Genomic DNA, 27269 nt, shown 5'->3' on the forward strand with positions numbered 1-27269 from the left:
AATGACCTCACACGAGTGATAAAGGCCAGCGAACGCATCTTCAAATGCTGATATCCTACCAACTGAACCATTAGGCTCAGACACTCCATAATTCACCACGCCCCCAACATTCACTTACCAACAATCTTTATTAATCAGCATTCATACCTTATATTCATATGCTCCACCATGCCCTCATACATTTAGCATGGCTGCAAGCCTCACAACGACATCTTACAGCTTGCACAGAGTGCCAACTATTCAACCATGACAATCACATCATCCAAAGAGATTGCACAACACTGACTGACACACTTCCCTCTCTCTTGTAGGACAATGTGGCACACAACCTGGAGGCAGCAGAGGCTACCTGTTGGGGGACAAGCACATCTGCATGTCCTAACCCCCATGGAGGAGACCAGTGGCAGGTCTTAGTCATTTCAAGATGTCCATATCCTTCTTCTCACATCCCCCTTCCTCTTCATCCCACAATTTCTTCTGACTTACAAGAAGCAGGTGGTGTAAGCATGCACCTCTTACTTCCCTATGCACCCCCCACCCCCCACCCTTACCAAAAGCTGATCATTTTGCCTTTCTCCTTTTTACACTCGAAGTACAACCTGGTCAGACAGTACAGGAACAGCAAGATAGTGATGACGAAGATACATCATTACTCAATTGCACTCTTGCAGCCGCCAGCTCAGATACTGACACTACCCTGTTTCTTAGATGATAAATTAGAGGTGGGATCTCCACATGAAGTACTGGGCACGAGTGGCTTGCATTCAGGGCAGGGAACAAGGATAGAGCAGGTGTCAGCTCACCGAAGAGCGAGGTTATATATGACTTCCACTGCAGAGAAATCAAATGAAGATGTCAATGGGGCAGGCTACAGTAGAATGCTGATGGATATGTACATGAAATGCTTAATGGGAAGCTTGCATTTAATGTCAAGGAGCACAGAAGAGTCCAGCAGCAACTACGCACAGGACTTTGTGCAGACCTTGGAGCCCAGTGGTAGCCAACTCCACTAGCACACTTGCAAACCTAACCATGATACAGTGTTTGATGGCTGATATCTCAGCCTCCATTGTCGCACAACTAGCTTCCACACAATGTCCGAGTGCTGCAGTGGAAGCTCAGACTGAAGTCATGCAGAGTCAGCTGTGCCTGATGAGAATGGGACCTAAGGAGGGGTAAAATAGGAGCAGAGGATTTAACTCCCCATTCCTCCACACTCCAGTTAGCTGCTACTTTAACTTCTGGGTTTGAGATGCGTATGAGGCTCTTGTCACAGGCAGGTGAGAGCTACATGAAAACTCAAAAGGTGTAATCCAATTACGTTATTTGGAACTGGAGACAAATTGAATCCCAAGCTGGAAGAGTTGTGCACAGTGCTAATTGTGCTGGCAAAGGTGGCTTCAGGCCAGAAGGGGCCAGCAAGGAGCGGAGTCAAAAGGAAGTCATGCTCAAACTGCTTAGAGCTCCGGTCAGACGACACCTTATGCACTGTGTCTAGTTCTGATAACAGAGACAGAATAGAAACATCTGAAATCAGGTGAGTGGATTTACTGGTCTGATGTCAATCTATTCCCACTTGACAGCATTTCAGCTTCGCCTAATTTCCAGGCTGTCGAGGCTCCCACTACAGTCCGCCAGGACTCCCATAAATATAATGTAAATTGGGATCCTGTGATGTAGTTAGGACCCCAATGCTATTTTAGCTGAAAGAAAAATTATCTTGCCATTGCCTTGCCCATTGGAGAAACATGGCAGGATGAGTTAAACAGTCAGCAGGCTGCAGGATTTAAAGGGGCCATGAGCTGTAGGCACTCAAATCAGTTGTGCCTGCATGTAACTGAGCTTATTGACGTTTCAGTGATTGGGCACTTTCCAAATTGCTGATTTCTGATACTTCGACGTCCGTTTTTACAGATTTTTGGTTACTCACCCTTGAGAAGCAGTAAAAGCTTCGGTTGGGTTTTGCTCTCATTGTACTTGGTTCTGGAGGAGGAGCAGGAGGAAGAGCAGCAACAGAGCCCTCAAAATGCTGCAGTTAGACCTCTGAAAACACAGCAAGTGTGGGGGTCTGCTCACAGATAGCCATACTTACCCAAGAGCTTCAACACACCAAGGGCCACCATCCTTGAGATGTCTGAGGACCAGTGCTCGAGGAGGCTGTGCTTGCTCAGGCAGATTGTTGCTGACTTCTGAAGTCTCCTGGAGAAGGACCAGGGATCCTGTCATACCAGACACTGTAAAGGTCACCAGAGGCATAAACTTCTATGTCTCAGAAACATTCCAGGCTGCTATTGGGACATCTCGACAAATTTGCAGTTGGCCTACCACAAGTGCATCAAACAAGTGACCAATGCATTATTTTCCAGGGCAAACCAATATTTAAATAGAGAGAGATTTCAGAACTTGGTGGTGCAGAGGGATCTGGGTGTCCTGGTACATGAATCACTAAAAGTTAGTCTGCAGGTACAGCAAGTGATTAGGAAGGCAATTGGAATGTTGATGTTTATTGCAAGGGGAATCGAGTAAAAAAGTAGGGAAGTTTTACTGCAGCTATATGGGCCTTGCTGAAACTACATCTGGAGTACTGTGTACAATTTTGGTCTCCTTATTTGAAAAAGGATATAATTGCACAAGAAGCAGTTCAGAGAAGGTTCACTTGACACATTCCGGGGATGAAAGGCTTATCTTATGAGTAAAGGTTGAACAGGTTGGGCCCTACCTGTTGAAGTTTAGAGGAATGAGAGGTGATCTTATTGAAACATAGAAGATCCTGAGGAGACTTGATAGAGTGGATACCAGGAGGATGGTTCCTCTTGTGGGGGAGACTAGATGTAGGGGACACAGTTTAGGGCGGCGCAGTGGTTAGCACCACAGCCTCACAGCTCCAGCGACCCGGGTTCAATTCTGGGTACTGCCTGTGTGGAGTTTGCAAGTTCTCCCTGTGTCTGCGTGGGTTTTCTCCGGGTGCTCCGGTTTCCTCCCACAAGCCAAAAGACTTGCAGGTTGGTAGGTAAATTGGCCATTATAAATTGCCCCTAGTATAGGTAGGTGGTAGGGAAATATAGGGACAGGTGGGGATGAGGTAGGGAACATGGGATTGGTGTAGGATTGGTATAAATGGGTGGTTGATGGTCGGCACAGACTCGGTGGGCCGAAGGGCCTGTTTCAGTGCTGTATCTCTAAACTAAACTAAACTAAGAATAAGAGGGCTCCCTTTTAAGACAGAGTTGAAGAGAATTTTTTCTCTCAGAGGGTTGTTAGTCTGTGGAATTCTCTTCCCCAGAAAGCAGTGGAGGCTGGGTCACTGAATTTATTCAAGGCTGAGGTGGATAAGAGTTTTAATAGACAAGGGTTACGGGGGGGGGCAGACAGGAAGGTGGAGTTGAGACCACAATCAGATCGGCTATGATCTTATCGAATGGCAGAGCAAGCTCAAAGGACCAAATGGCCTACTCCTGCACCTAAATCCTACGTTCCTATATCATATTATTTTGCATTGTTGACAACAGCCAAATGACACAACCTTGGAGTTTGCAGCAAAGGCTGGTTCCCCCAGGTAGGTGCATGGCATGATTGACTTCACTCATATTGCCATTAGGGCACCTCAGGACCAGCCAGGAGCTGTCATTAACTGCAAATGGTTTCATTCTATCAATGTGCAGCTTGTTTGTGATCACAGCAAATAGATCATGCCAGTCTATTCCTGGGCAGCTGCCATGATTTGTTCATCTTTCACAAGCTTTCTACCATGGTTTATGAACTTTGAAACCCCACCCCACTTCTGAGCAGATCAGGCGTAATGACAGCAAGGTCACAACATCGAGGGACATCAAACTCATCAATGGGCTCCTGATGCAATGCCTTGATAGGTCCAGGAGATTCATTCAATATGTTCCTGGGACGTCATTTAATATGCTCCAGGGAGAGAATCATGCTAAACATTCTAAAGGACTAGAATAAAGAGAGTATAAGCCATGTTTCAGCTATATAAAGGCCTGGTTAGACTACACCTGGAGTACTGTGAGCAGTTCTGGGCACCAGACCTCAGGAGGGATATATTGGCCTTGGAGGGAGTGAGGTGTAGATTTCCAGAGTGATACCTGGCCTCCAAGGGTTAAATTGTGAGGTGGTATTACACAAACAAGGATTGCATTCCCTGGAATTTAGAAGGTTAAGGTATGATTTGATCAAAGTTTTCAAGATATTAAGGGTAACCGATCAGGTAGATAAAGAGAAATAATTTCCACCGGTTGGGGAGTCTGGGATGAGGGAGCATAGTCTAAATATTACAGCCAAACCATTCAGGAGTGAAAATAGGAAACACTTCTACACACAAACGGTGTAAAAACAGTGTTTAAATAAATAAAATTAATTAAAAAAAATAAACACAAATTCTACACTCCTCTGCAAATGGCATTCGATGTTAGATCAATTGTTAATTTTAAATCTGAGATTGATGGATTTTTGTTAACCAAAGGCATTAAGGAATCTGGGAAAAGGCAGGTTTATGGAGTTAGGGCGCAGATTAGCCATGGTGTCATTGAATGGTGAAGCAAGCATGAGGGGTGAAATGGCCAACTCCTGTTCCGATGTTCCTCTAACTCTTCAAGATGATGTTGGATATAGCTTGCCAAACACAAAATCCTACTTGCCCATAATCTACATTCTTACTGGCCTACGTTTGCTTCTAGCCTCCCAATTCAATCAATATAAAATCTTTGTCCTTGTTTTGAAATTCATCTATGGCCTTACCCTACTCAATTTCAAGAGTTCCTCCAACCCTATAGCACCATGCAAACCATGCACCCAACCAAACACTCTGTTCCTCTCTCTGCATATGGTCTACTGTGTTACTTCCAATTACACTCCTAAATGGCTACTGCAGCTCTCTGAACATTGAAACAGCCAAACCTTGAGACAAAAATGTCATATTTAGGGCACCAAGTAAAATGATAAATGGCAGACATGGTATTTTTCAGTTTTCTTTTATTGTGACATGAAGAATTTTCACTACTCTTGACCTGGGACAAAACCTGTCGATTGCAGACAACATCTATGGTAATTGTTACTTTCCAACCTATCGCCAAGTTAACGATTTAGTGCATAAGAAGATGGATATTTCATTCAGTTAGATCCTAGTCTGTTATTTGCTACAGCGTTCTTTCTAATGATAATGTACCACTCCTGATATTGTCAACCCTTTTTCTGTTTAATTTTTGTTTGATTTATTTAGCACTCGAATGATTTAATTTAAATAGTACTCTAAAAATTGCATTAAAATATTTATAGCTTACATAACCAAAATCAACAGCCAGGCTTAAATTAATCTCCACTCTGTCTCCACTTAAGCCTCCAATTGACACTTATTCACTCAGTGACAGGACAGATTTGGATATGACAATCCCACCTTTCAACTGGGTGAAAACAGATGCCTTTCTCCAAAGGAGGACTTGTCCTGCAGGGAGTCCCCTTCCCCTCACTTTTCCCCACTACATCACCCTGAGAAAGAGAGTTCTGCTAGGATGGAGTACATCACTTACCCCATCTCCCTAAAACCTGGCTAAACTCATAGAATGTACAATGTATCCAGATGTTGGGACTTACAATCTGGTTGAGAGTCCAACACCACAGGGCCATTATTCTACCACTTTATTTCGTCAATATATGGGTATTTTATGTTTTTATTGGTCATTACTAATTAAAATTTTTTTTATCCCGTTATCATTTTGAATATCGATGAAAGTGGACAAATTTCTTAATGATTGATATTTTGCTTAGTTGTCATGAAGATTAGCACTTGTCTGGGAACTAATTACTTTATCAAAGGACAAAATCATTTTAAATTGGAAATTGTAATATACATATTGAAATATATGTTTATGTGGAATTAACACAAAGGAAATTATAAAATTAGGAGTGTTCTGTTGAACTCCATCAATAATAATTAATAAAATAAGTATGACAAATGCTGGAAATCTGAAATAAAAACAGGAAATGCTGGAAATACACAACACTTGAAATAGAAAGGACAAATTAATGTTTCATGTACATACATTTGTCAGAATTAATTATTACAGCTGTGTGGAGAAATCTGGGTGAATTATCTCCTTCTATGCTGTTAGACTATGCTTCTACCACTGAATGACCTACCTACTAATGCCTTCAACAGTACTGCTGTCCAGCTCAGAAAAAAACATTTGGATCCAATTCAAACTGCACAAGCTACCAGTTTCTTTGAGACTTGAGAGAATATAAACCAGAAAAGCAGTAATTGGTCCCTCTCAGCTACACAAAACTTTCAGCCAGAAAGAGAAGAGAAAATAATTAGAAGGCAACAGAAGCTCAATATCTTCTGAATGGATTTATTACTCAATGGCATTGACAAAACCACCTCAGTTGTGGAAAAGAAAATCTCACAAAGACAGGCTATATCCTCCATCAACTTGAAGGCTGTTACCATGCTCAACTATTGCATTTTTGATATTAAGTCCTGGATAAACCTCACTTCCCCCAGTTTTTCAAGAAACTATCCTCTTCAGTTTACACCAAAACTTACACACCTCTGCCCTCAACTCAATCAAGCTCTCCCACTGCCAACTCAGACCATGCCCAGGTTAATGGTACAGTTCGACCACGAGGTCGATTTGCTGGGAGCACAGACACAGGAATAGTCCATTCAGCCCTCAAGCTTATTCCCTCATTCAGTTAGATCACAGCTGATCTGTATCTTAACTGCATTTACCTGCCTTGGTTCCATAATCATTAATAACCTTCCAGATGTTCTCCATATCTCATCTGTTACCATGACTGCCTTCTTCCATTGCCAAAACACTGTCTGTCTCTGCCATTACATCTTCCCGCTCGTTTACCTGAAGCCTGGTCCAGCTCTTTATCAGCTCCAGACTCAATTACCCCTTCATTCTCCTCTATGACCCTTCTACTTCGACATACATAAGGACAATTCTTCAGAAATGTTGTACTTTGTGTTCTCAGCTGCACCAAGACTTGCAGCCCATTGTCAGCAAGCTGCCCTTACTTTCTGTACCTCAGGGAATTAATTTTATTATTATTCTTGCCTTCAAATTCCCCAAATCCATATTGCACTACTGCATTTATATACTTCACACCTGTATATACTCAATTTTCCATTACTCTGTTTCACTATATGGTGGCAGTCCCTTTAGATATGTCCTCACCCTCTGGAACTGCTTCACTCAACATCCTCACCTTCTCAGCTCCACCTACTTTCAAAAGGCCATCTAAAAGACTAATCTTTTCAACAGTGCTGCAAATATCTCCATCATGTCCCTGGTTCAGAGTACACCCTTTTTGTATGTTGTCCTGCAAATAGCACTATAGGACTGCACACTGTTGTATTAGTTTCATCTGTCTTCTCTCTCAATGTACAACTTCACCAATCTCCTAATATTTCTATTTATTTGCATTATATTTCAAGATTTGGATATTGTTGCAGAGACCGTGATGGACAAAACAAGCTAGCTTCCAGTGATAACCCTGATGAAAGGTCACAGACCTGAACCATTAATTCTGCTTCACTCTCCACAGATGCTGCCTGACCTGCTGAGTATTTCTTTCTGTTTTTATTACAGTAAAGTACTGGGTCACTGCTACATTTGAAAAAGGGACAAAATGGTTGCACCCACAGGATACATCAGAAGGCTAGGATTATATGAAAGAGCATGAGAACCATACATTGAAAGAATGGACATGTTGTTCAGAGCTAATAATATATTAGAACGCAAAATGAAAGTGAGGCGGACCAGACTCAGAATAAGGCAATTCTTGAGTCCAAGAAAGCAATTTTGCTAATGGAGATTGATCTGGAATAGTATGGCATGCTAATAAACCTTTAAACCTTCTTGCTTCTAACAATGCAACAGATGTGCCATTCAAAATAATTATCACCAGGTTGGAAGAACATTTTAATCCTAAGCCACTAGAGATAGCAGAAAGCTTCAAATTTGGAACCAGAAACCAGAGAAGTAGTGAAACATTGTGGAACTGAAGAATTTATCACCACATTGCAAATTTGGTACATTTTTGGACGGTGCATTATGAGACAGATTCATGTGTGGATTGGTAGATGAAAGAACCCAGTTGAAGTTACTAAATACACTAAATCTTATATTTGAGCTAGAGTATAAGATTGCTTCTACTATGGAGAGGGCATCAAAGAATGCTCGGGAATTTCATCCTATGCAAGTGACTAGTATAACTTCTGTCCACTGTCAGAGGGCCTCTGCCGAGTCTAAAGTAGGGAGACCTGATCAAACGAATGCTGTTGATAAAGGTTTGTTGCCTTGCTATCACTATAATGGCAACCACACGGCACAGGTATGTCAGTACAGAAATGGCAAATGCTTTAATTGCCAAAAGCGAGGCCATATTGTAACTGCTTGCTGAGCAAAGGCCAAAGCAGGAAAGGGAACTTTTTCCAGTGATGATAGAAATCAGCGACATCACAAGGGTGGAGTTCACAATCTTGAAGTGAATCCAGAGATCTTAAGCGAAGAGGAGCTAGGGTTGTATGGCAATCACTCAAATGAAAGAGACTTCTGTATAAATCAACAGTACATCAGCATGCACATTGATACAGCTGCAGATTGCTCCAATATGAGCAGAGACGTATATGAGAGCAAATTCAGTGACGTGTCTCTAACTGACAGCACAGTTCACTTGAAAACCTACTCTAGCGAGGTGCAAGAAATGTGTGCAATACAGGAGCAAGTCCCTCATTGTTGTAGTGAGATATGTCATAGAATCACAGAAGGTTTGCAGCACAGAAAGAGGCCACTCCACTCATCTTGTCTGCACCGACCAGAAAAAAGAGAGTCACCCAGCCTAATATAAAAGCAAAATACTGCAGATGCTGGAAATCACAAAAAAAAACAGAAAGTGCTGGAAATAGTCAGCAAGTCAGGCAGCATCTGTGGAGTGAGAAGCAGAATTAGTGTTTCAGGTCTGTGACCTTTCATCAGATTTGGCATAGGTTAGAAAAGTATTAGGTTTTAAGCAAGTGAAAGGGGTTGGGGGTGGTGGTAGGTGGGGAAGAGAACAAAAGGGGAGGTGTGTGATAGGGCAGAGTGCAGACAAGATTAAATAATAAAGCTGTCCTGGGCAAAGGCAAAGAGTGTGTTAATGCTTGTGGTGAAAGGCAAAGCATTAGTCCATCTTTATTCAATAAATTTCATCTTTCTTCTTTAAACCTCAGAAACCTGTGAATTGATTTCTTTGTCTTATAATTGGAAAGCTGTGAACAAGGATTCACAAGGGGGAAGCTCAAAACAAACACAGTGTGTTTAAAATTAAAACCCTGTTACAATTAGACCAGGTGCAGATAGTGACAGACCCCTGGACACCTTTCTCACCTGGTTGTAACAGAAATTTGGACGCTGGCATCCAGAATTTTACCCACAGACGAACGAGTGAAATTAGAAGTGGGAAACCATATTGTTCCCAATCAAAAAGAGCAAAATATCAATACAGGTTTTCTTGTGATTGTGTGTAATTGAATACTAACATGTCTGCAACTGAAGCGAGTAGCTCTCCAAACCAGGGTGAAGTAACTTGGGATAAGTTAAAAGCACTGTCTAGGGAGGCGTTGAGGAAAATGGCAGAGCAGTGTGGGATCACTGTACGTGGCAAGGCTAGGAAGTCTAAACTCCTAAGGCTAGTGGCCAACCATTTCTCCCTTGAATCAGAAGAGGCAGAAGTAGGGCTAGAAACAGAATCTGACAGGGTATTGTTAGCAAAGATACAATTGGAACAGAGGAAACTTGAATTTGAGGAAAGGGAGAGGGAGAAAGAGAGAGCCTACCAGAAGGAACAGTAAGAGAAAGAGAGAGCCTTCCAAAGGGAACGTGAAGAAAATGAAAGGCAGGAGAAGGAAGGAGAGAGAGAGGAAAGAGAGAGATGAAGAATATTCCAGAAAGAATCCGAAGAGAGAGAGCTGAAGTGGCTTGAGTTAGCTAGGGGGCGACGAAGTAACCCAAGTGAAAGCATGACCAATATGGAGCAGCATAACACAGGGCTGGGTACAAGACTGCTAAAACTCGTTCAATTAATTCCAAAATTCAATGAGGAAGATGTGGAAGAAATTTCCATGTCTTTTGAGAAACTGGCAAGGCAGCTAAAATGGCCAGCTGAGATGTGGTCTCTCTTATTGTAAAAGAAAACTAACTGGAAAAGCCCATGAGGTTTATTCCTTGTTGCCAGATGAGAGTTCATCCAATCATGAACTGACCAAAAATGCTATCCTCGGGGCACATGAATTAGTACCCGAAGCCTATCGTCAAAAGTTTACAAACCTCAAAAAGCAAGCTAATCAAACTTATCTGGAGTTTGAAAGAAGTAAGCAGCTGGCTTTTGACCAGTGGCTGAGGGCTTTAAAAATCAAAGTGATTGATGACAACGCTACGTCATCAGGATGCGCCGCGGTGCGCACATGCGCACACGGTCTCAGGCCCTCTGCGCATGCGCTGCGGTCCGGCTTGCCAGGACCAGTTTGCGCATGCGCAGATGACGTCATCGCGTAATGTCATCTTCCTCGGGGAACATGCCAGGTTGGCCTCTGCGCATGCGCAAACTGGTCCTTGCAAACCGGACCGCAGCGCATGCGCAGATGGCCGCAGCCCGTGTGCGCATGTGCGTCAATCTTCCGAAAGCTTCGGCGCGAGTTTTTGAAAATGGAAGGAGGAGAGGTTTCGTCGGGCATTTTATCTCAATTATTTAGTCATTTTGCTTCATTTTTATTAGACAGAGGAGATTGTTCCAAGGTAAGTTGCTCTGAAAATATTTACATTGTCTGGGGCACCGCATGTGCTCCAGTCCCTGTTAAGTTGGTCTGAAAACATTTCAAGGGAGGGAAGGAGGGAAAGGAGGAGGGAAAGGAGGGAAGGGAGGAGGGAAAGGAGGAGGGAAAGGAGGGAGGGAAGAAGGGAAGGGAGGGGGAGGAGGGAGGGAAGGGAGGGGGGTACGGGGGGGGTAAGGGAGGGGGGAAGGGGGGAGCAGCGGAGCGAAAGAGGAGTGCCTTTTTCTGGCTGATGAGATGGAGCCAATTAATTTGCCCAACAATTGCCCGGAAGCACCTTCGGATGGAGGTGGCCATGCGCAGGACATCAGTCGCGTGCCACAATCCATGGATCCTGAGCGTTTCACCCCCTGGCCTAATGATCTGATGGACCATACATACGCCTGCCTGTTCAAAGCTCCACTTCCCCCACCTGCGGTACCCTCTCCTTGCTGTTCAGTTACACAGTCACCTGTTCCTGCACCCATCCGAGCAGTGCACGTGGACACACAGCCACATGTTTCCCCATCCGCCCTTGAAACAACCATGCAGAGCCTTGTGAGACTCCGCAATTGCCAGCTGCTGCCTGTCAAGCAGAGAAGGCATCCAAAGGGCGGCACAGTGGCGCAGTGGTTAGCACCGCAGCCTCACAGTTCCAGGGACCCGGGTTCGATTCCGGGTACTGCCTGTGTGGAGTTTGCAAGTTCTCCCTGTGTCTGCGTGGGTTTTCTCCGGGTGCTCCGGTTTCCTCCCACAAGCCAAAAGACTTGCAGGTTGATAGGTAAATTGGCCATTATAAATTGTCACTAGTATAGGTAGGTGGTAGGGAAATATAGGGACAGGTGGGGATGTTTGGTAGGAATATGGGATTAGTATAAATGGGTGGTTGATGTTCGGCACAGGCTCGGTGGGCCGAAGGGCCTGTTTCAGTGCTGTATCTCTAAACTAATCCAGTCTAATCTAAAAAGGGGTCAAGCACTTGGGGAACATTCAGCAAGAAGAGACTGAGCACTAAAAGAAACAAGCATGCCGTGTCCAGTGGTAGCACAAATCTGAATGCTTTTGCTGCGTACACAACTGGTGAGGTGGGAGTGCAGCCACACCATTCTCCATCCTCAGTGTTGCTTTAAGGCAAAGGTAGATAAAAGTGAAAGAAATGGAAGATGATGCTGATAGTCGTAGGCAGGATTAAATGGGAATGGATGGGAAGACGCACGAGTAGCATAACCACTAGCAGGGAACAGCTGGGCTAAATGGCCTGCTTTATGTTCATACTCCAAAAGAAATGTGCTTCTTTTTCCAGCACCCTCACATCATTCATGTTTTCCCTGAGAGCAGCATTGAACCATCACGAGATAGGGGCAGTAACATCATCCTGACTCCTACAGCTGAGGTGGGTACTAAGTGATTCATTGGCCTATACTGCAGAGCATAAAGCATGCGCAACAGTAATTTCATTGGAGGGAGGGAAGCTCTGACACTGATGTTCTTTCATTATTTCCTTTCATGTAAAATGTGCCCTTGAGAAAACAATCCTTGACACTTAATGATGGCATTCCAGCAAAGGAGGCAGTGCAGGAGATGACGCAAGGATGTGATGATTCCTGCATCTGAGGTGGGTAATAAGTGCTTCATTGGCGACGTTATCAATTGGTGCCTTCACTGCAGAACTTAAAAAGGTGTGCGCAACAGTAGTTTCAGTGGATGGAGGGAGGCAAGCTCTGACTCTGATTTGCTTTTCTTCTTTTCATGTAAAACATGCCGTCGAGAAAACAATCCTCAAGACTTACGGTCAGCATTCAAGCAACGAAGGCAACTGGATCATGCTGCGGAGCTCATCACGATGTGGAAAGGAACATTGCATTTATGGATGAATTGGGAATGCACATTGGGATGCGCTTGGGGAACATTCACCAAGAATAGACTGAGCTCAGACTCTTGTGACTTTGCCTTCTTCACATGGACAATACAGTAGTGGAATAGAGAGCCAAGCGTTCATTCACCACAAGGCTCTCCAGGAACAATCTCTTTAGCTGTGCATAGCAGAGACTCGGCCTGTCTGTTTAATGGAAACACAACACTCATGTATCCATGCACAGCAGTTCCTCGGATACTTAATGAACTTAATAAAACTTTTCAATAATTAAACCCAGAATTGTTGAGGTTTTGTTTTGCATGCTATTTCCCCGACTTTGCAACTGCACTTCAGATATTCAACTATGGTGGAGGGGTGGAGGTAGGGGGGTAGAGGGGGGGGGTGGGTGAAGAGGGGGATAGAGGGGTGGGTGAAGAGGGGGAGGGAGGGGTGGGTGAAGAGGGGGAGGGGTGGGGAGAGCGGGGAGGGGTGGGGAGAGCGGGGAGGGGTGGGGAGAGCAGGGAGAGGTGGGGAGAGCAGGGAGAGGTGGGGAGAGCAGGGAGAGGTGGGGAGAGCAGGGAAGGGTGGGGAGAGCAGGGAAGGGTGGGGAGAGCAGGGAAGGGTGGGGAGAGCAGGGAAGGGTGGGGAGAGGGAGCATGCAAAATGCAGGGACCAGACAGTTGCAATGCCTGAAGTACTGTGGAGAAGTAGAGAAAGCAACTGGATTGGGCATCCGCAGCTGGAGGGAACGGCTGAATGGAGAGGGCCGGAAGCGAGAGGCCGTAGAGAGCCGCGGGGAGCGAGCGTGCGAAGACCTTGGTGTCACCGGGTCCAGGGACTGGCCGGTAAGTCTTTTGCTGTTGTGTTTATGGCGCATCCACAGAAAAAGGCACTCCTCTTCCGCTCCGCTGCTCCCCCCCCCCCCACTCTCTCCCCTTCCTCCCTCTCCCTCCCCTCCTCCCTCTCCCTCTTTCCCACCCCTTCCCTCTCCCTCTTTCCCACCCCTTCCCTCTCCCTCTTTCCCACCCCCTCCCTCTCCCTCTTTCCCACCCCCTCCCTCTCCCTCTTTCCCACCCCCTCCCTCTCCCTCTTTCCCACCCCCTCCCTCTCCCTCTTTCCCACCCCCTCCCTCTCCCTCTTTCCCCCCCTCTCCCTCTCCCTCTTTCCCCCCCTCTCCCTCTTCCCCTCTCCTCCCTCTCCCTCTTTCCCCCATCCCCCCCCCGTCACCGCTACCGCTGGTCCCCCCCGCGCTGCTCTCCCCGGCCCGCTCCACTCTCTCACTCAGGCCATTGTATTCTGCCACGTGTTTGTTAGGTTTCATCTCTGTGATTCTTTGAGCAGCGCCATCTTTAGTCCTGGCAGCTGCTACAGTCACAAGCTGTGACGTTTTCGTGGCATATGCTGTATTTGCGCATGTGCCAAAACAGCGCCACCTACCGATCGCGTTGTCAACAATTGCGGTCTTTAAAAATACAGCTCAGCTGCGAGACTCTCAGAGAAGTAATCCTGTTACAGGAATTTAAAAACTCTCTCCCATTCTCAATCAAGACCCACGTAGAGGAGCAGCAGGTTCAGGGAGCCCAGCAAGCGGCCATTCTGGCTGATGAGTTTGCTTTAATTTATATGTTAGTTTCCCAGGGGAGAATCTTTCCTAATCACCCCCACAAATCCGAAAAGAACAAAGGGTGGGAAGGTGATATCTGCCCAGACAGTCCTGCAGGAGAAAGGAAAGTAGGAGACACAGGGGGCCCTCCTCCAGCCAAAAAGGAAGGTGCTGTGAGCAAGAGTGAGACCCGGAGACCTGTGTGCTTCCATTGTAATAAGGCAGGGCATTTAAAACCTGACTGCTAGAAACTAAAGGGAAAACCAGTAGGGTTATTCAGGGCACACCCGTTCAGTGCAGACGGGACCCTGATGGAAAACACAGAACAAGCTGTGGCTTTGACTGCAGTAAGAGTGCAACCCAGGAAGCTTACTACGGCCAGTGCAGGAAAAGTTAACAGGATTCCTGAAGGTTATCAGGGTTTTGCATTTGAAGGTAAAATAACTCCATATCCCTCGAGTGGGGCAAGCAAGCCCATAGTAATTCTCAGGGGCCACCAGATCCCTCATCAGAAGTTTTGTTTATTGGCTTAGCCTAGGTGGTGATCTGGAATCACTGGTTAGCAAATGTACCAATTGTCAAAACTGCAGTAATAAGCTGCCAAAAACTCCTTTACAACCATGGTCATGGGCGACTCGTCCATTTCAAAGAGTGTATGCATACTTTTGTGAAAGGGAAGGTGACAATTTCTTGGTGCTTATTGACAGTCACTCTAAGTGGATTGAAGTAAAGCATATGAGTCAGAACACCTAGGCTGAACGGACAATAGACAAGTTACGGTCCAGTTTTGCTTGTCATGGTTTACTGGAGGAGCCTGCCTCAGCTAATGGCCCTCAATTTCATTATGATCTGTTTCAGAATTTCATAAAGCAAGATGGTATCAAACATACCCTCACTCCTCCATATCATCTGGCATCAAATGGAGCAGCAGAAAAATCTCTGAGATTAGTCAAGGAAGTACTTTAGAAGCAAGCACTGCATGAATGTTCAAGTTTCAGCATGAAACAGAGATTAGCTAATTTTCTGCTGAAGTATAGAACAACGTCACACTCAACTACAGCATATACACCTTAATGAGCGATGATTAAGAACACGTTTGAGTTTAGTTCCACCAACTTTGACTTCTAAAGTTGAACGAACACAGTTCAGTCAGAAATGTCAGTATGTGCAACGGGACCTGACTTTGAATATGTATATTAAGAAAATGAATACATTTAAATAAAATTGTCAGCGATCTTACCTGCTGCCCAGGATCTTCCAAGTGGCGGCCAGCACTCACGCGCCTTCACTTCCCCGTCCAGGGAAAGCTGGCACCACCGAGATGGGGAAGTGGGGTAATCAGGATTTTCAGTGTAGTGGGAGGAGGTACGGGGTCAAATGTGCATTAATAGTGTAGGGGAGGGGGCAAAGGGGTGACCTCTGCACTTTGAACAGTTCGTGGTGGGGGGGGAAGATCAGGTCTTGCATGTAAGTCTTTTCTGGGGGGAGAGGGCAACTATTATCTGTAGGTATTATTGGGGGGGGGGGAGGGGTGATTTTTTTATTGTAGTGTGGGGGGAGGGTATGATTTTAAATATTTAAATTTAGTAGCAGGTCTGGCTGCCCTTTAAAAATGGGCCACGCCTGTGCACAGGCAGCTGCCACTGTTGCCAGCGTCGCAGAGCCCACACCCATGAAGTGATTGGGTGGAAGGGGCGGCCCGACTGGCGTATTATCTTGATCCGCTTCGCGGTATATCGCGGCACTATGGTGGCGCACAGCCCGTAAATGCGGGCCGCCATTTCTTTTGCGGCGGGAGAATAAAATTAAGCCTATGAATGGTAGATCCGCAATCAAATTTTCTGACTTGTATGTCAGAAGTGGGAAGATTCATCTGGGACACTATATGTTGCACACTGAAATTTCTGATACATGAATTCCTATATATTGTTAAGGATTCAGCTTTAATCAATCCTAAAGTAACCTAAATTATGTCATTGTTTCTTAAGTCTATTAGGGAAAGTGCCCAAATAATTGCAAACCCTTCAGCTTAGAAATAATTTCCTCCCTAGTCATTGACTATCTCTTGAGGTGAATACTCCATAACCAAATACACAAAAGATTCTCTTTAGACAAACTGTAGATTTACAGCGACCTTTCTTATCACTTTATCATAGTTAATGAAGGCCATGACTTGTTACTGCAACACCATGCCTGTTGAATAGTGGCTCCAAAGTGTGGAGATCTGGAGCAGCACTTAAAGCTGGGTTGCAGATAGACAATCAAGGTATGCACTGAATCTAGCCTTCAGGTAATGCTTGCCAACTGCTGCTGTCCAAAGCCTCAGAGTTTTCTCATCAGCCACATGATGACTTCTGCCTTCAATAACTGACTGAAAATTGGTCGCAGAGCAGAACTTGCAGCTCACCATCAAATACTGCCAGGAAATCTTTTACATCCACCGAACAGTGCTTCAGTTTAATGTCCCATTTGAAAGAGACCACCTTGTCGAGCACTGCACTGTAACCTCAGCCTAGATTATGTGCTGAAGTCTGGCCATGGGGCTTGAACCCACAACCTGTTGACTCAGCATCAAGATTACTATTATCTAATATACTTAGTAAACAGAAATTCTCAGAGAGATGGTATTAATTTTCACAGAGAGATGCGGAAATCAAAAAAATTTGTATTTGCCAAGAAAAGCAAATTATCAGCAAGATAATATCCGTGCCAAAATAATTCTGCGATGTTTGAAGTTTATGTTTCCTCCGGAAATAGCACAAATGATTCCAAGTGAACTTGCTTTTTCTGTTGAACATAATTATTCATAATTATTGAACAGAAGTACTCAGTAGTTACGGAAGTTTCAGCCTGGTGCAACAAACTCATGAACATCAGAAAAGACAAAAATTAGAAAGGGTAACCCTTCTACTAGGTTTTACTGTTATAGAAACAGGATAGCAAGTTACAAACCTACATAGCTCAGGTTAGGTCAGCTAGGCTCCAATTACTTGGCAACTGCAAAAAAAAAGCTCAAAACCTTACCTCCAGTAAACTAACACCCCGACGAGGAGAATTAAGCAGACAAAAGTCAAAGCTGACACAACCACCAACGGAATTATCCATTCCATCTTGCTGGAGGGTGAGTATGGTTGTGTGGCCATACTTGAAGAGGACCTGTCTTCTGCACAAAACCATAAACAGGAAGAAAGTAAAAACATAACAATTAAAAGTTAGAATAAAATCCCACCAGATACATATAGCATGATAATATAATGTAAAAGAACACGATCTTGCATTTCTGTGAACAGCAGAAATTACCTTTTCTGTGGTTCTTACCTTCAGAGTTGCAGAGCACCATTCCTGTGGTCATACAGATTTAAAATGCAATAAAAATGCCATCCAGACAATGAACATAATTTCTTATGCATGATATTGGAAACTTCAATAATAATCAAATGCCACACAATGTTCAATGCTATTTTCTGTTTAAATAAAGTTTACACCATTTTCCTGTAAGCTGCAAAAAGATGTTAAGTTCATCTTCAAAAGAGACAATTCGAGGGCTAAGGATAAACAGAAGCAGATGCAAGCTTGCACAACAAGTCTACGCTCTCATTTAAAACCAGAGCTCTTCACCATTAATGGAATTAATGGCCTACAGCAGAATTCATTATGAAGGTGCTAATGAGGCAAGATCAGCAGTAAGTATCTATGGTGTATGAATTCAGCAAAGACTGACAATTCTCAGTATACCTGGCATCCACCAGCAAGCAGAAGTCAAATAGTACTTTCTAAAGGAATACAGGCAATCAAATACTTTTTCTTAATTTTGTTTTCTTTTATTTTATAATATTTATCCACAAAGGCCTAAAATTCAAAACTGTAAGCTTAACATGTTTGCCGCTTGGTTCTTTTACTGGAATACATCCACTCTGCAACAAAACTAGAACTACAACATCCATTATTCAATTTTCTTTTGTTACGATATCCTGGTTCATGGTTTACATTAATTTTCTAGAGGTAACATTTCATTTGGGATTGAATATTTTTAATGCAAGACAAATGAAAACACCTGGTTTGAGAAGCTGGTGAACAAACCTAGGGTGGTTACAAATCAAAGGGTGGCCCGTGTTTATTTAGTAAGGTTGTAATGGGAAGTGTGAAGACCCTACACAATTGGAACCTCTCTGAACTTCTAGATGGAGACTGTGTCTGTAGCTGCCTAAGTCAGGGGTTTAAATTTTTCATATGATTTCCCAGAACAAAGAGAAGATTTGGAGTTGGAAATAATTAGTTTAAATTGATAGCTGGGACATCCCACATGTGCCACTTTGCTACGGAGGTAGATGATGCAGAGGGTTCCTGTTGTGTTTTTGATCTGGATGCTTGCTGACACGGTCCATCAGTTGACTTTTGGACAAGCTGTTGGCTTTTGGACACAGGAGAAGCAAGTTGGCTTTTGGAAAGGTGTTGGCTTTGGGAGCAGCTGGGTTCAGAAGCAAAGAGGCCATCAAGAACCAGGGGTGTTTTTGTTTTGAGGCAGGCCCATGCTCAAGCTGGGAAATCCAGATCCAGGAGATCTGATGCCTCAGCAAATAGCTAAGGAATTAAGAAGATCGAAGTGATTTCCCAAGATCTGTGGTACACTTTGGATTGGTCCCAGGAGAAGTGAACAAACTGCTAAGATCCTGTAACATATAGGGGAATTCTTGGGGTGGAAGTAACAGTCAAGTATGAGTGTTCTGTTGAGATTTAGAGTTTGAAGTATATGTCTTTATGTTCTGTTAAGATTTTGAGTTTAAAATATAAGTGTTTCCAAACTGTAGTGTTAAGTTAGTAGTGTTTTGCTTTAACTCTTGTGCAGTTAAGTTTTTTGTTTAAAACATGAAATCTTTTGACATTATTCTTTCAGTAACAACTGGGAATTCGACTTTCTTTTTTTTTTAAAGTTAACGGTCCCTAATGGTAAGGTAACACTTTCAATATTTCTTTCTGGATACATGTAAAGGATACCTTGATATCTAAATCAGGCACAGGGATCATAAGCTGACTGACTTTTAAGAAAATTAAATATATATGGCTGTAAAAGGACTATTGGAATTCCATACAATTTTGACTGATGCAGCAGCAGGCCAAGCATCTTGTTTGAAGAACTGAATTTAGCTTCCACTTTATTATTATGCATCCATATTGTATCCACTTGCACTGTTAAAATTCCTGGCACTTCTTCAGTTTTGAGCAAACCTGTCATTTTTATGGAATGCCTGAATGAATCCTCCATCAGCCAGAATGTAAGAATTCCAGGGCTGAACTCACAACCCACCATGTTCACTGTTGAGAGGTGACAAGACATTGGTGCCATGGAGAGGATAAAGACCAGATTCTACTGGCTTCACCTTAGTCTTTAGCACGACCATGAAAAAAAATGAGTTCCCAAGTAAGTTTTTTTATCAAGTCCAAAATTGAAGATGCAGCAATAAGATTGGTTTATCATTACTGCCAGGTTGGAACCTCAGTTCATCACTGCAGTAAACATACAACTGACAGGATTAGAAACAAAATATGGTTCAAAATTGCACACCATCACATTTGCAGCCCATATACCTTTTGGTGATCAGTCTGGTTCCCAATTAATCATTTCTACATATGGTGAGATTGGTTTCCTATTATGAATGCTTTGGAGAATAAAAAGTCAACAAAGGGAAGTATATGATCCCAAAGCTAATAGATTTTAAATCTGTGATTGGTCTTAAAGTACACATTGGCACATTTTGCCTGCTTTGAAAGGTGAATGTGATGCTGGTGACATTCAAAGATGTGTGTTGACCAAGCCAGTGGTGCATACAGTGGTAAAATAAGTGATTTATAAGAAAATTTCCACATTCATCTATTGAAATAAAACAGTTAGTTGATATTATAAGATTACTTTTAAGAACACATATGAGGATTAATGCTTTCATAACTAACAGGACTGAATAAATATTTAATAGTTGAAAGGAATTTCTCAATTAATTTAGAGCCTTTTTTTAATTTTAAATAATTCTGCTCAAATTATCTAAGGCTTTCAACATTATGGTCAGAAAATATTTAAGAAAAATCACAGATAATGTTGAGGAGCCAACTAGGGAGCAGGCTAATTTAGATCTAGTATTGTGCAATAATACAGGGTTAATTAATAATCTCACAGTAAAGAATCCTCTGGGGAAGAGTGATCATATGATAGAATTTCGTATTAAGTTTGAGAATGATTGGGTTACATCTGAAACTAGGGCCTTAAATTTACACAAAGCCAATTATGGAGGTATGAAAGACGAGTTGGCTGAGGTTCATTGGGAAACTAGATTAAAAGGTATGATTGTAGATAAATAATGCCAAACATTCAAAGAAATTATTCAAAATTCTCAATGAATATAGATTCCCTGGAGGTATACAATTCCACTGGAAAAGTGGTCCAATTGTGGCTAACTAGAGATGAGGACAGTACAAAGAAATGGCAGAAATATTAAACAAATATTTTGGGGTAGAATTTGGTTAAAGCTAACTTTTGGGCATGAGGGTTATGGTTTGCGACCTGCCTGCACCCATGCAGATCAAAGTGGGGATGATGCATGATTTTAGAGCCGTTGAGTTTGATTCCGGTGCTGCTCCCGCACATCTCCTTTGATTTGAAGGCTGCCTGTGGCCTCTTTGCACAGCAGGAGGCTACGACAGCATTGTTTGTTGATCAAATTATCCAGGCAGCTTGCTCCTCTTAAAGGCTCACTGTCTACTGAAGGAAGTTTGCTCACCTGCAATGATGCCTGACAGAAAATCAGTTCTGAACACTGGAAGGGTGTCTCAGCAGCCAAGGGAGAGGACTCTCCGCTTCATTGACACTGCACTGGAGGCACTGGTCACTGAGATGAACTCAGGAGAGAGGCAATGTTTACCCTTGTGGAAAAAAAGCCCCCTCGACTCACCCTGAAGATTGAATGGAAGCACGTCACCCAGGAGGTGAATACCCATAGACTGGTATTATGGACTGCTGGAAGAAATACAATTACCTCACAGGTGGTCAAAGTGACTGAATGCATCGCAGTGCATCGCATGCTCGCATGCCCACCACACCAACAACCTCCCATCTGCTCAATGCACCACAGCCCCTTCACTCGACCAGCAGCACTTCCTGGCACTCAGGACTCATGCCTAACATTCGCCTACTCCACTTCATCCACACACATCTACAAATGCTGCCAGCCTCATATCCGCCTCTCCCCAGATCAACACACCTCCAGCTATTCAGCTATGGCAGGCATATCACCCAAGCACAGTGTCACACTCCTCTCTCTCTCTGGGCAGTAGAAGGTTGCCGATAACATGAGGAAGAGGCAGAAGACCAGAGGGGGTGACTATAAATCTGTCCCGAGTCCCCTGGAGATGGTGGAACACATCATGGAGCCAGAGACAATGCAGTCCTTGGCATCTGATGTTGCAGAGGCTGCCCAGGTTCCTGGTAAGTGATAGCTTTAAGCCACTATTCAGCTCCCTTTTCACACTCATCCTGACAATGTGGCATCAAATGGAAGACTCTGGTTGGACATAGTGGCTTGAAAATTGCTGGAACTGCGGACTGGTGTGGGATGGAAGCATCATGACTGCTGCCAGGGTAGCAGGCATTCACCAGTATGATGTTCTGGGCATGGTCGTGCACCAACTGCTTGCTGAGTAGTATTTGCGGTTGCAGTACATCTCCCCACGGTGAAGCAGCAGATGCAAGGCCATGTGCATGCAGTCAACGGCTCCCACCCTGGGAAGTTCACTATCCTGGCAAAGCCACGTGCCCACTCCTCCTGCTTCTCTCTGTTTAGACAGAAGACAATGAAGTTCCCTCGCCTGGTGTACAGGGACTCTGGTCTCCTTGTTGCAGCGATAGATGGTGAGCTGCAACATGATTGCGATGTCACTTGTTCCAACCGAGAAGAATCTGCTGACGTAAAAATTCAGGACCATGGTGACCTTGATGGCAGCGCTGTCCTCACCCTGCTCTGTGGCTTCAGATCCGGTTCCAAAGATAGCACAGTTCACCAGCTGTGGCTCAGTTGGTAGCACTCTCACCTCTGAGTCAGAAGGTTGTGTGTTTAAATCCCACTCCAGGACTTGAGCACAAAATCTAGGCTGACACTCCAGTGCAGTACTGAGGGAGTACTGCAGTGTTGTGCCATCTCTCAGATAAGACGTTATACCGAGAACCTGTCTGTCCTCTCAGAAGGCTGTAAAAGATTCCGTTCTATTTTGAAGAAAAGCAGGAGAGTCAGCATGATAAAAACAGATTATTTGGTCATGATCACATTGCGGTTTGTGAGAGTTTGCTGTGTGCAAACTGGCTGCCGACATTACAACACTTCAAAATACTTCATTGACTGTAAAGCATTTTGGGACGTCTGGTGGTCGTGAAAGGCACTATATAAGTCTTCGTTTTGCTTTTTACCTTCTTGCTGAAGCATAGCTGCCGATCATTGCTCCTGGCTTTGGTGCAGATAGAAGTGCTCCCTGAAGACCATAGCCCTCTGACTCCACCCTCTGTAAGCAGCTTGTCTTCACGACTGCCTGTGTGCCATCTCCCTCTCATCGGTACTGTAGCTATAGCCCCCATGTCTGGGAGCATATGGTGTACTCTGTGACCTTTCAGAAGCACATAACAGCTTCTCAATGTCCAGCACCATTCGCTGCTGACCTAACCAACTTTTTGCAACTCCTCCAACAACCCAGTACTTCTACTAACTCTGCAGGAGCAAGTAGATAGTCAAAAGCAACTAACCTGCAAGTCAATGGTGATGCCTTTAAATAGCACTGATGGGGAGGGGGGCCCTGGTGCAGCTGAATGCATGTTCAGCCCTGTATATTTAAGGGAGGGTGTTAACTGGAGCGGCAGGTGTTAATTGTGTATTAGTTGTCTTTCATTGTAGGCAGGCGGTGGGCATTAACTGGGGTTTGACTTGAACACATATAAAGAGACACTTATTGAAACTGTGGTGCAGTTGAGTTGGGGGGCAGATGCTTATAATGTTTAGCCCTGTAAATAAATGTAAGAGTAAAAATTGGATCCAGTACTATACTTTGACAACTGGCTTTCTGGCATATAATATGGTAACTCACAGCTCACCACCACCTTCTCAAGGCCAATTAGGGATGGGCAATAAATGCTGGCCTGGCCAGCAATGCCCACATCCCATGAATGAATAAAAAAACCAAAAAGATGACTGCCAAGGTGAAGGTTGGAAACTAACAAATTTCAGACAGAAAACTACAATCCTAGTAGCCATTGTGAGAAATGGCAGAAAGCAAGGTATGATTTACCCTCTGACATTCTCAGAGACTGAACCATATGACCAGTAGAAGAATGAAGTAGATATGCGTGCAGGGGTTACTTCCCTACCAAACAGGAAACAAGGCATGACCTTGGAGTTGTTGCTTCCTACCAGAAGTGATATCAGAAATATTTTGAAAGCTGGATACCAGTTAGTTGGATACCAATGCATGGTCAGACATTGATAGATTTTGGAAAACAGGTGTTATTCAATGGACAAATATATCATGAGCTTTAACAGATTGTATAAAAGATTCACAAATTCAATTTAGACATCCCGGGTTCAGTGCTAACATTTAGATTGTGCTAAGGTGTCGGATATGGACAGGCTCCTGTACCTAACTGATGTGCAATTCTCAGAGTGAGACTCCATTTTAGATCAGATGTCTGCTGCCTTGAAAAAGTTCCTGGGGAAACACAGTCATTTCCTGTAGATGTGGTGGAACAAATGGGACATACTGCGTTGATACACAAAGAATAGAGGACTCAATGTTTGCTGGATTTCGAAATGGTCCAGATACTGGACGCAGGTGTCAATACAAAGGGAAGGTTACAGACAGGTAGAATTAAGATGAAAACACCTTTAGCAGATCTAGCTATTACAGCAGAAGACAGAACTGGAACAGCAATAGTAGGTGAATGATTCCCAGGAATGTCCAAGAATGGGCACCAGCATTTGGAAGTAGAAAAGAGGAATAAGGTACATAATGGAATGAGAATGTTGGATAGTAGTAGAGAAGGAAGTAGTACCATATTCGATAGGGGAAGACTAAGAAGGACTACAAAGAATACAAAGACAGGTTTAGAATATATGCAGGTAAACACGCAAAGTGTGGTGAATAAGGTTAGTGAGCTACGAGCACAAATAGACCGTGCGGGAATATGCTGTCGTGCTCAAAAACAGAAATGTGGCTTAAAAATGCTGAGGACTGGGTGCTTAATATTCAGGGATACAAAATGTTCAGAAAAGATGGGGAAGGAAAAAAGGGAGGTGGGGTGGTAATTCTGATCAGGGAAGACATTGTAGTGTTGGAAAGAGAGGATATCCTTGAGGGGGCAAGTATAGCATCGATTTGGTTAGAGCTGAGAAGCAAAAAAGGTCTGATCATGCCACTGAGGGTATTCCAGGGACCTCCAAATAGTGAGAGAGACATAGAGGAGCAAATCTGCAGGGAAATCACAGAGATGTGTAAGAGCTATAGAGTGGTGATATTGAGGAACTTTAATTACCCAAATATCGACTGGGATAATGTTGGAGTTGCAGGTAAGGAGGTGGAGGAATTTCTGAAATGTGTTCAGGATGACTTCCCTGACCAGTATGTTCTTGGTCCAACTAGAAAGGAAGCATTGCTGAACCTGGTACTGGGAAATGAGGTGGACCAAATGTCTGTGGGGGAACACTTGGGTAAGAGTGATCATTCAATCATAAGGTTCAGAGTAGTAATGGAGAAGAGCAAGGAGCAATCTAAAGTAGAACTTCTAAATTGGAAGAGGGTTAATATAATTGGCATGAGAAGGGATCTAGCCACGGTAAAATGGAACCAAAGACTGACAAGAAAAACTGTAATGCAACAATGGGTGAACTTCAGGAGATGTTTCAGGTACAGGCTAGGTACATTCCAACAAAAGTGAAAAGGAGGGAAATCAAAACCAGGGCTCCTTGGATGAATAGGGAGATAAAGAATATGATGAAGCAAAAAAAGAGGATGTATGATGCATGTCAGTTGAAGTTTTCAAGCGAGAACCAGGTCAAAAAAGTTGAGGGGGGAAAAAAGACTGACAAAGAGAGAAGAAGAGAATAGAACTGCAGTTAGCATAAAAGGGAACCCCAAAATTTTCTACCGACTTATAAATAGTAATCAGGTAGTAAGAGGTGGGTTGGGGCCTCTTAGGGCCAAAGGTGATATATGCTCAGGGGCACAAATATTAATGAGGACTTTGTATCTGTTTTATTAAGGAAGAGAATGCTGACAAAATATCGGTAGAAGCAGAGATGGTAGCGGTAATAGATGGGGTGAAAACTGATAGGCAGGATGTACTGGAGAGGCTGGCTATGCTTAGAGTGGACAAGTCGCCTGGTTTGGCTGACTTGCATCCCAGGTTGCTAAAGGAAGTGGGAGTGGAGATAGCAGAAGGACTTTCCATAATCTTCCAATCTTCTCTTGATGTAGGGGAGGTGCCAGAAGATTGGAACATGGCAAATGTGACACCCTTATTCAAGAAAGGGTGTAAGGACATTCCCATCAAATAGAGGCCTGTCAGTTTACCATCAATGGTGGGTACAGTTTTAGAAACAATAATCAGGGAAAAAAAATCAACAGGCACTTGGAGAGGTTTGAGTTAATTAAGGATAGCCAGCATGGATTTGTAAAAGGCAGATAGCACTTGACTGATCTAACTGAAAAACAAGAATTCACCATGACTTGCTGTTTCCTGGCCTTAAGCCAATTCTTTTCTCTTCTTTTGATGAGGTGACAGAAGTATGATGAGGGGAATGCAATGGATGTTGTCTATATGGATTTTCAGAAAATGTTTGATAAAGTAGCACATAAAAGGTTGATACACTAAATTGAGGCTCGTGGAATAAAAGCGCCAGTGTCAGCTTGGAGAAAAGAATTGGCTTAAGGACAGGACTATACCCACCACTGATGGTAAACTGACAGGCCTGTATTTGCTAGGAGTGTCCTTACACCCTTTCTTGAATAAATGACTTGGATCTTGGAATACAGAATAGAATCTCAAAATTTCCAGCAATACCAAACACAGAGGTGTGGGAAACAGTGAGGATTTTACCAATTGACTGCAACAGGACAAAGGTAGGCCAGCAGAATGGGAAGACAAGTGGCAGGTAGAATTTAATACAAAAAAATGTGAGGTGATGCATTTGGCAGAGGGATAGGGAAAGGCAATATATACTTAATGGCACAGTTCTAAAGAGTACGCATGGACAGACAGACCGGGGGTTCCATGTTCACAGATCTTTGAAGGTGGCCCAACATATTGAAAGAACAGTTAGCAAAACATATGGGATCTTGGGCTTCATAATTAGAGTTATTGAGTTCAAAAGCAGGGAAGTTATGCTGAAACTTTATAAAGCTCTGATTAGGCCACAACTGAAGTATTGCATCCAATTCTGGTCAGCACACCTTAGGAAGGATGTGAGTGTGCTTAAGAGGTTGCAGAAGAGATTTATCAGAATGATTCCAGGGATGAGGGATTTTAGCTTCAAGGTTAGGTTGGAGAAGCTGTGGTTGTTCTCCTTGGAGCATATGAGATTGAGGGGAGATTTGATAGAGGTGAATAGAGCGATATTTGCCTTTATTAGCCGAGGCACGGAATATAAGAACAGGGAGGTTATTTTGGAACTGTATAAAATACTGGTTAAGCCACAGAGTTAATGTTTCAGGTCAGTGACCTTTCATCAGAACAGGTCAGTTTCTGATGGTCACTGACTTGAAACGTTAACTCTGCTTCTCTCTCCACAGATGCTGCCTGAGCTGCTGAGTATTTCCAGCACTTTCTGTTTTTATTTCAGATTTACGAGATGTTGTCTGGACTGGAGAATTTTAGTTGTGAGAAAAGATTGGATAAATTAGGGTTATTTCCTTTGGAACAGAGGTGGCTGAGGGGAGACCTAATTGAACTGTATAAAATTATAAGGGGTCCAGATAGA

At 43.6% G+C, this 27269-nt stretch overlaps 1 protein-coding gene across 1 annotated transcript in view; it reads right to left on the minus strand.

Moving 5' to 3' along the window:
• LOC137380054 (receptor-type tyrosine-protein phosphatase gamma-like) overlaps nt 1-27269 on the minus strand; it is an 870349-nt gene that overhangs the window by 103224 nt on the left and 739856 nt on the right. The window contains exon 13 of the mRNA XM_068051600.1: nt 17293-17431. Coding sequence (XP_067907701.1) covers nt 17293-17431 — 139 coding nt within the window. The remainder of the gene's footprint in view (nt 1-17292; nt 17432-27269) is intronic.

This window comes from Heterodontus francisci, chromosome 19, assembly GCF_036365525.1.
Source record: "Heterodontus francisci isolate sHetFra1 chromosome 19, sHetFra1.hap1, whole genome shotgun sequence".
Taxonomy (NCBI): domain Eukaryota; kingdom Metazoa; phylum Chordata; class Chondrichthyes; order Heterodontiformes; family Heterodontidae; genus Heterodontus; species Heterodontus francisci.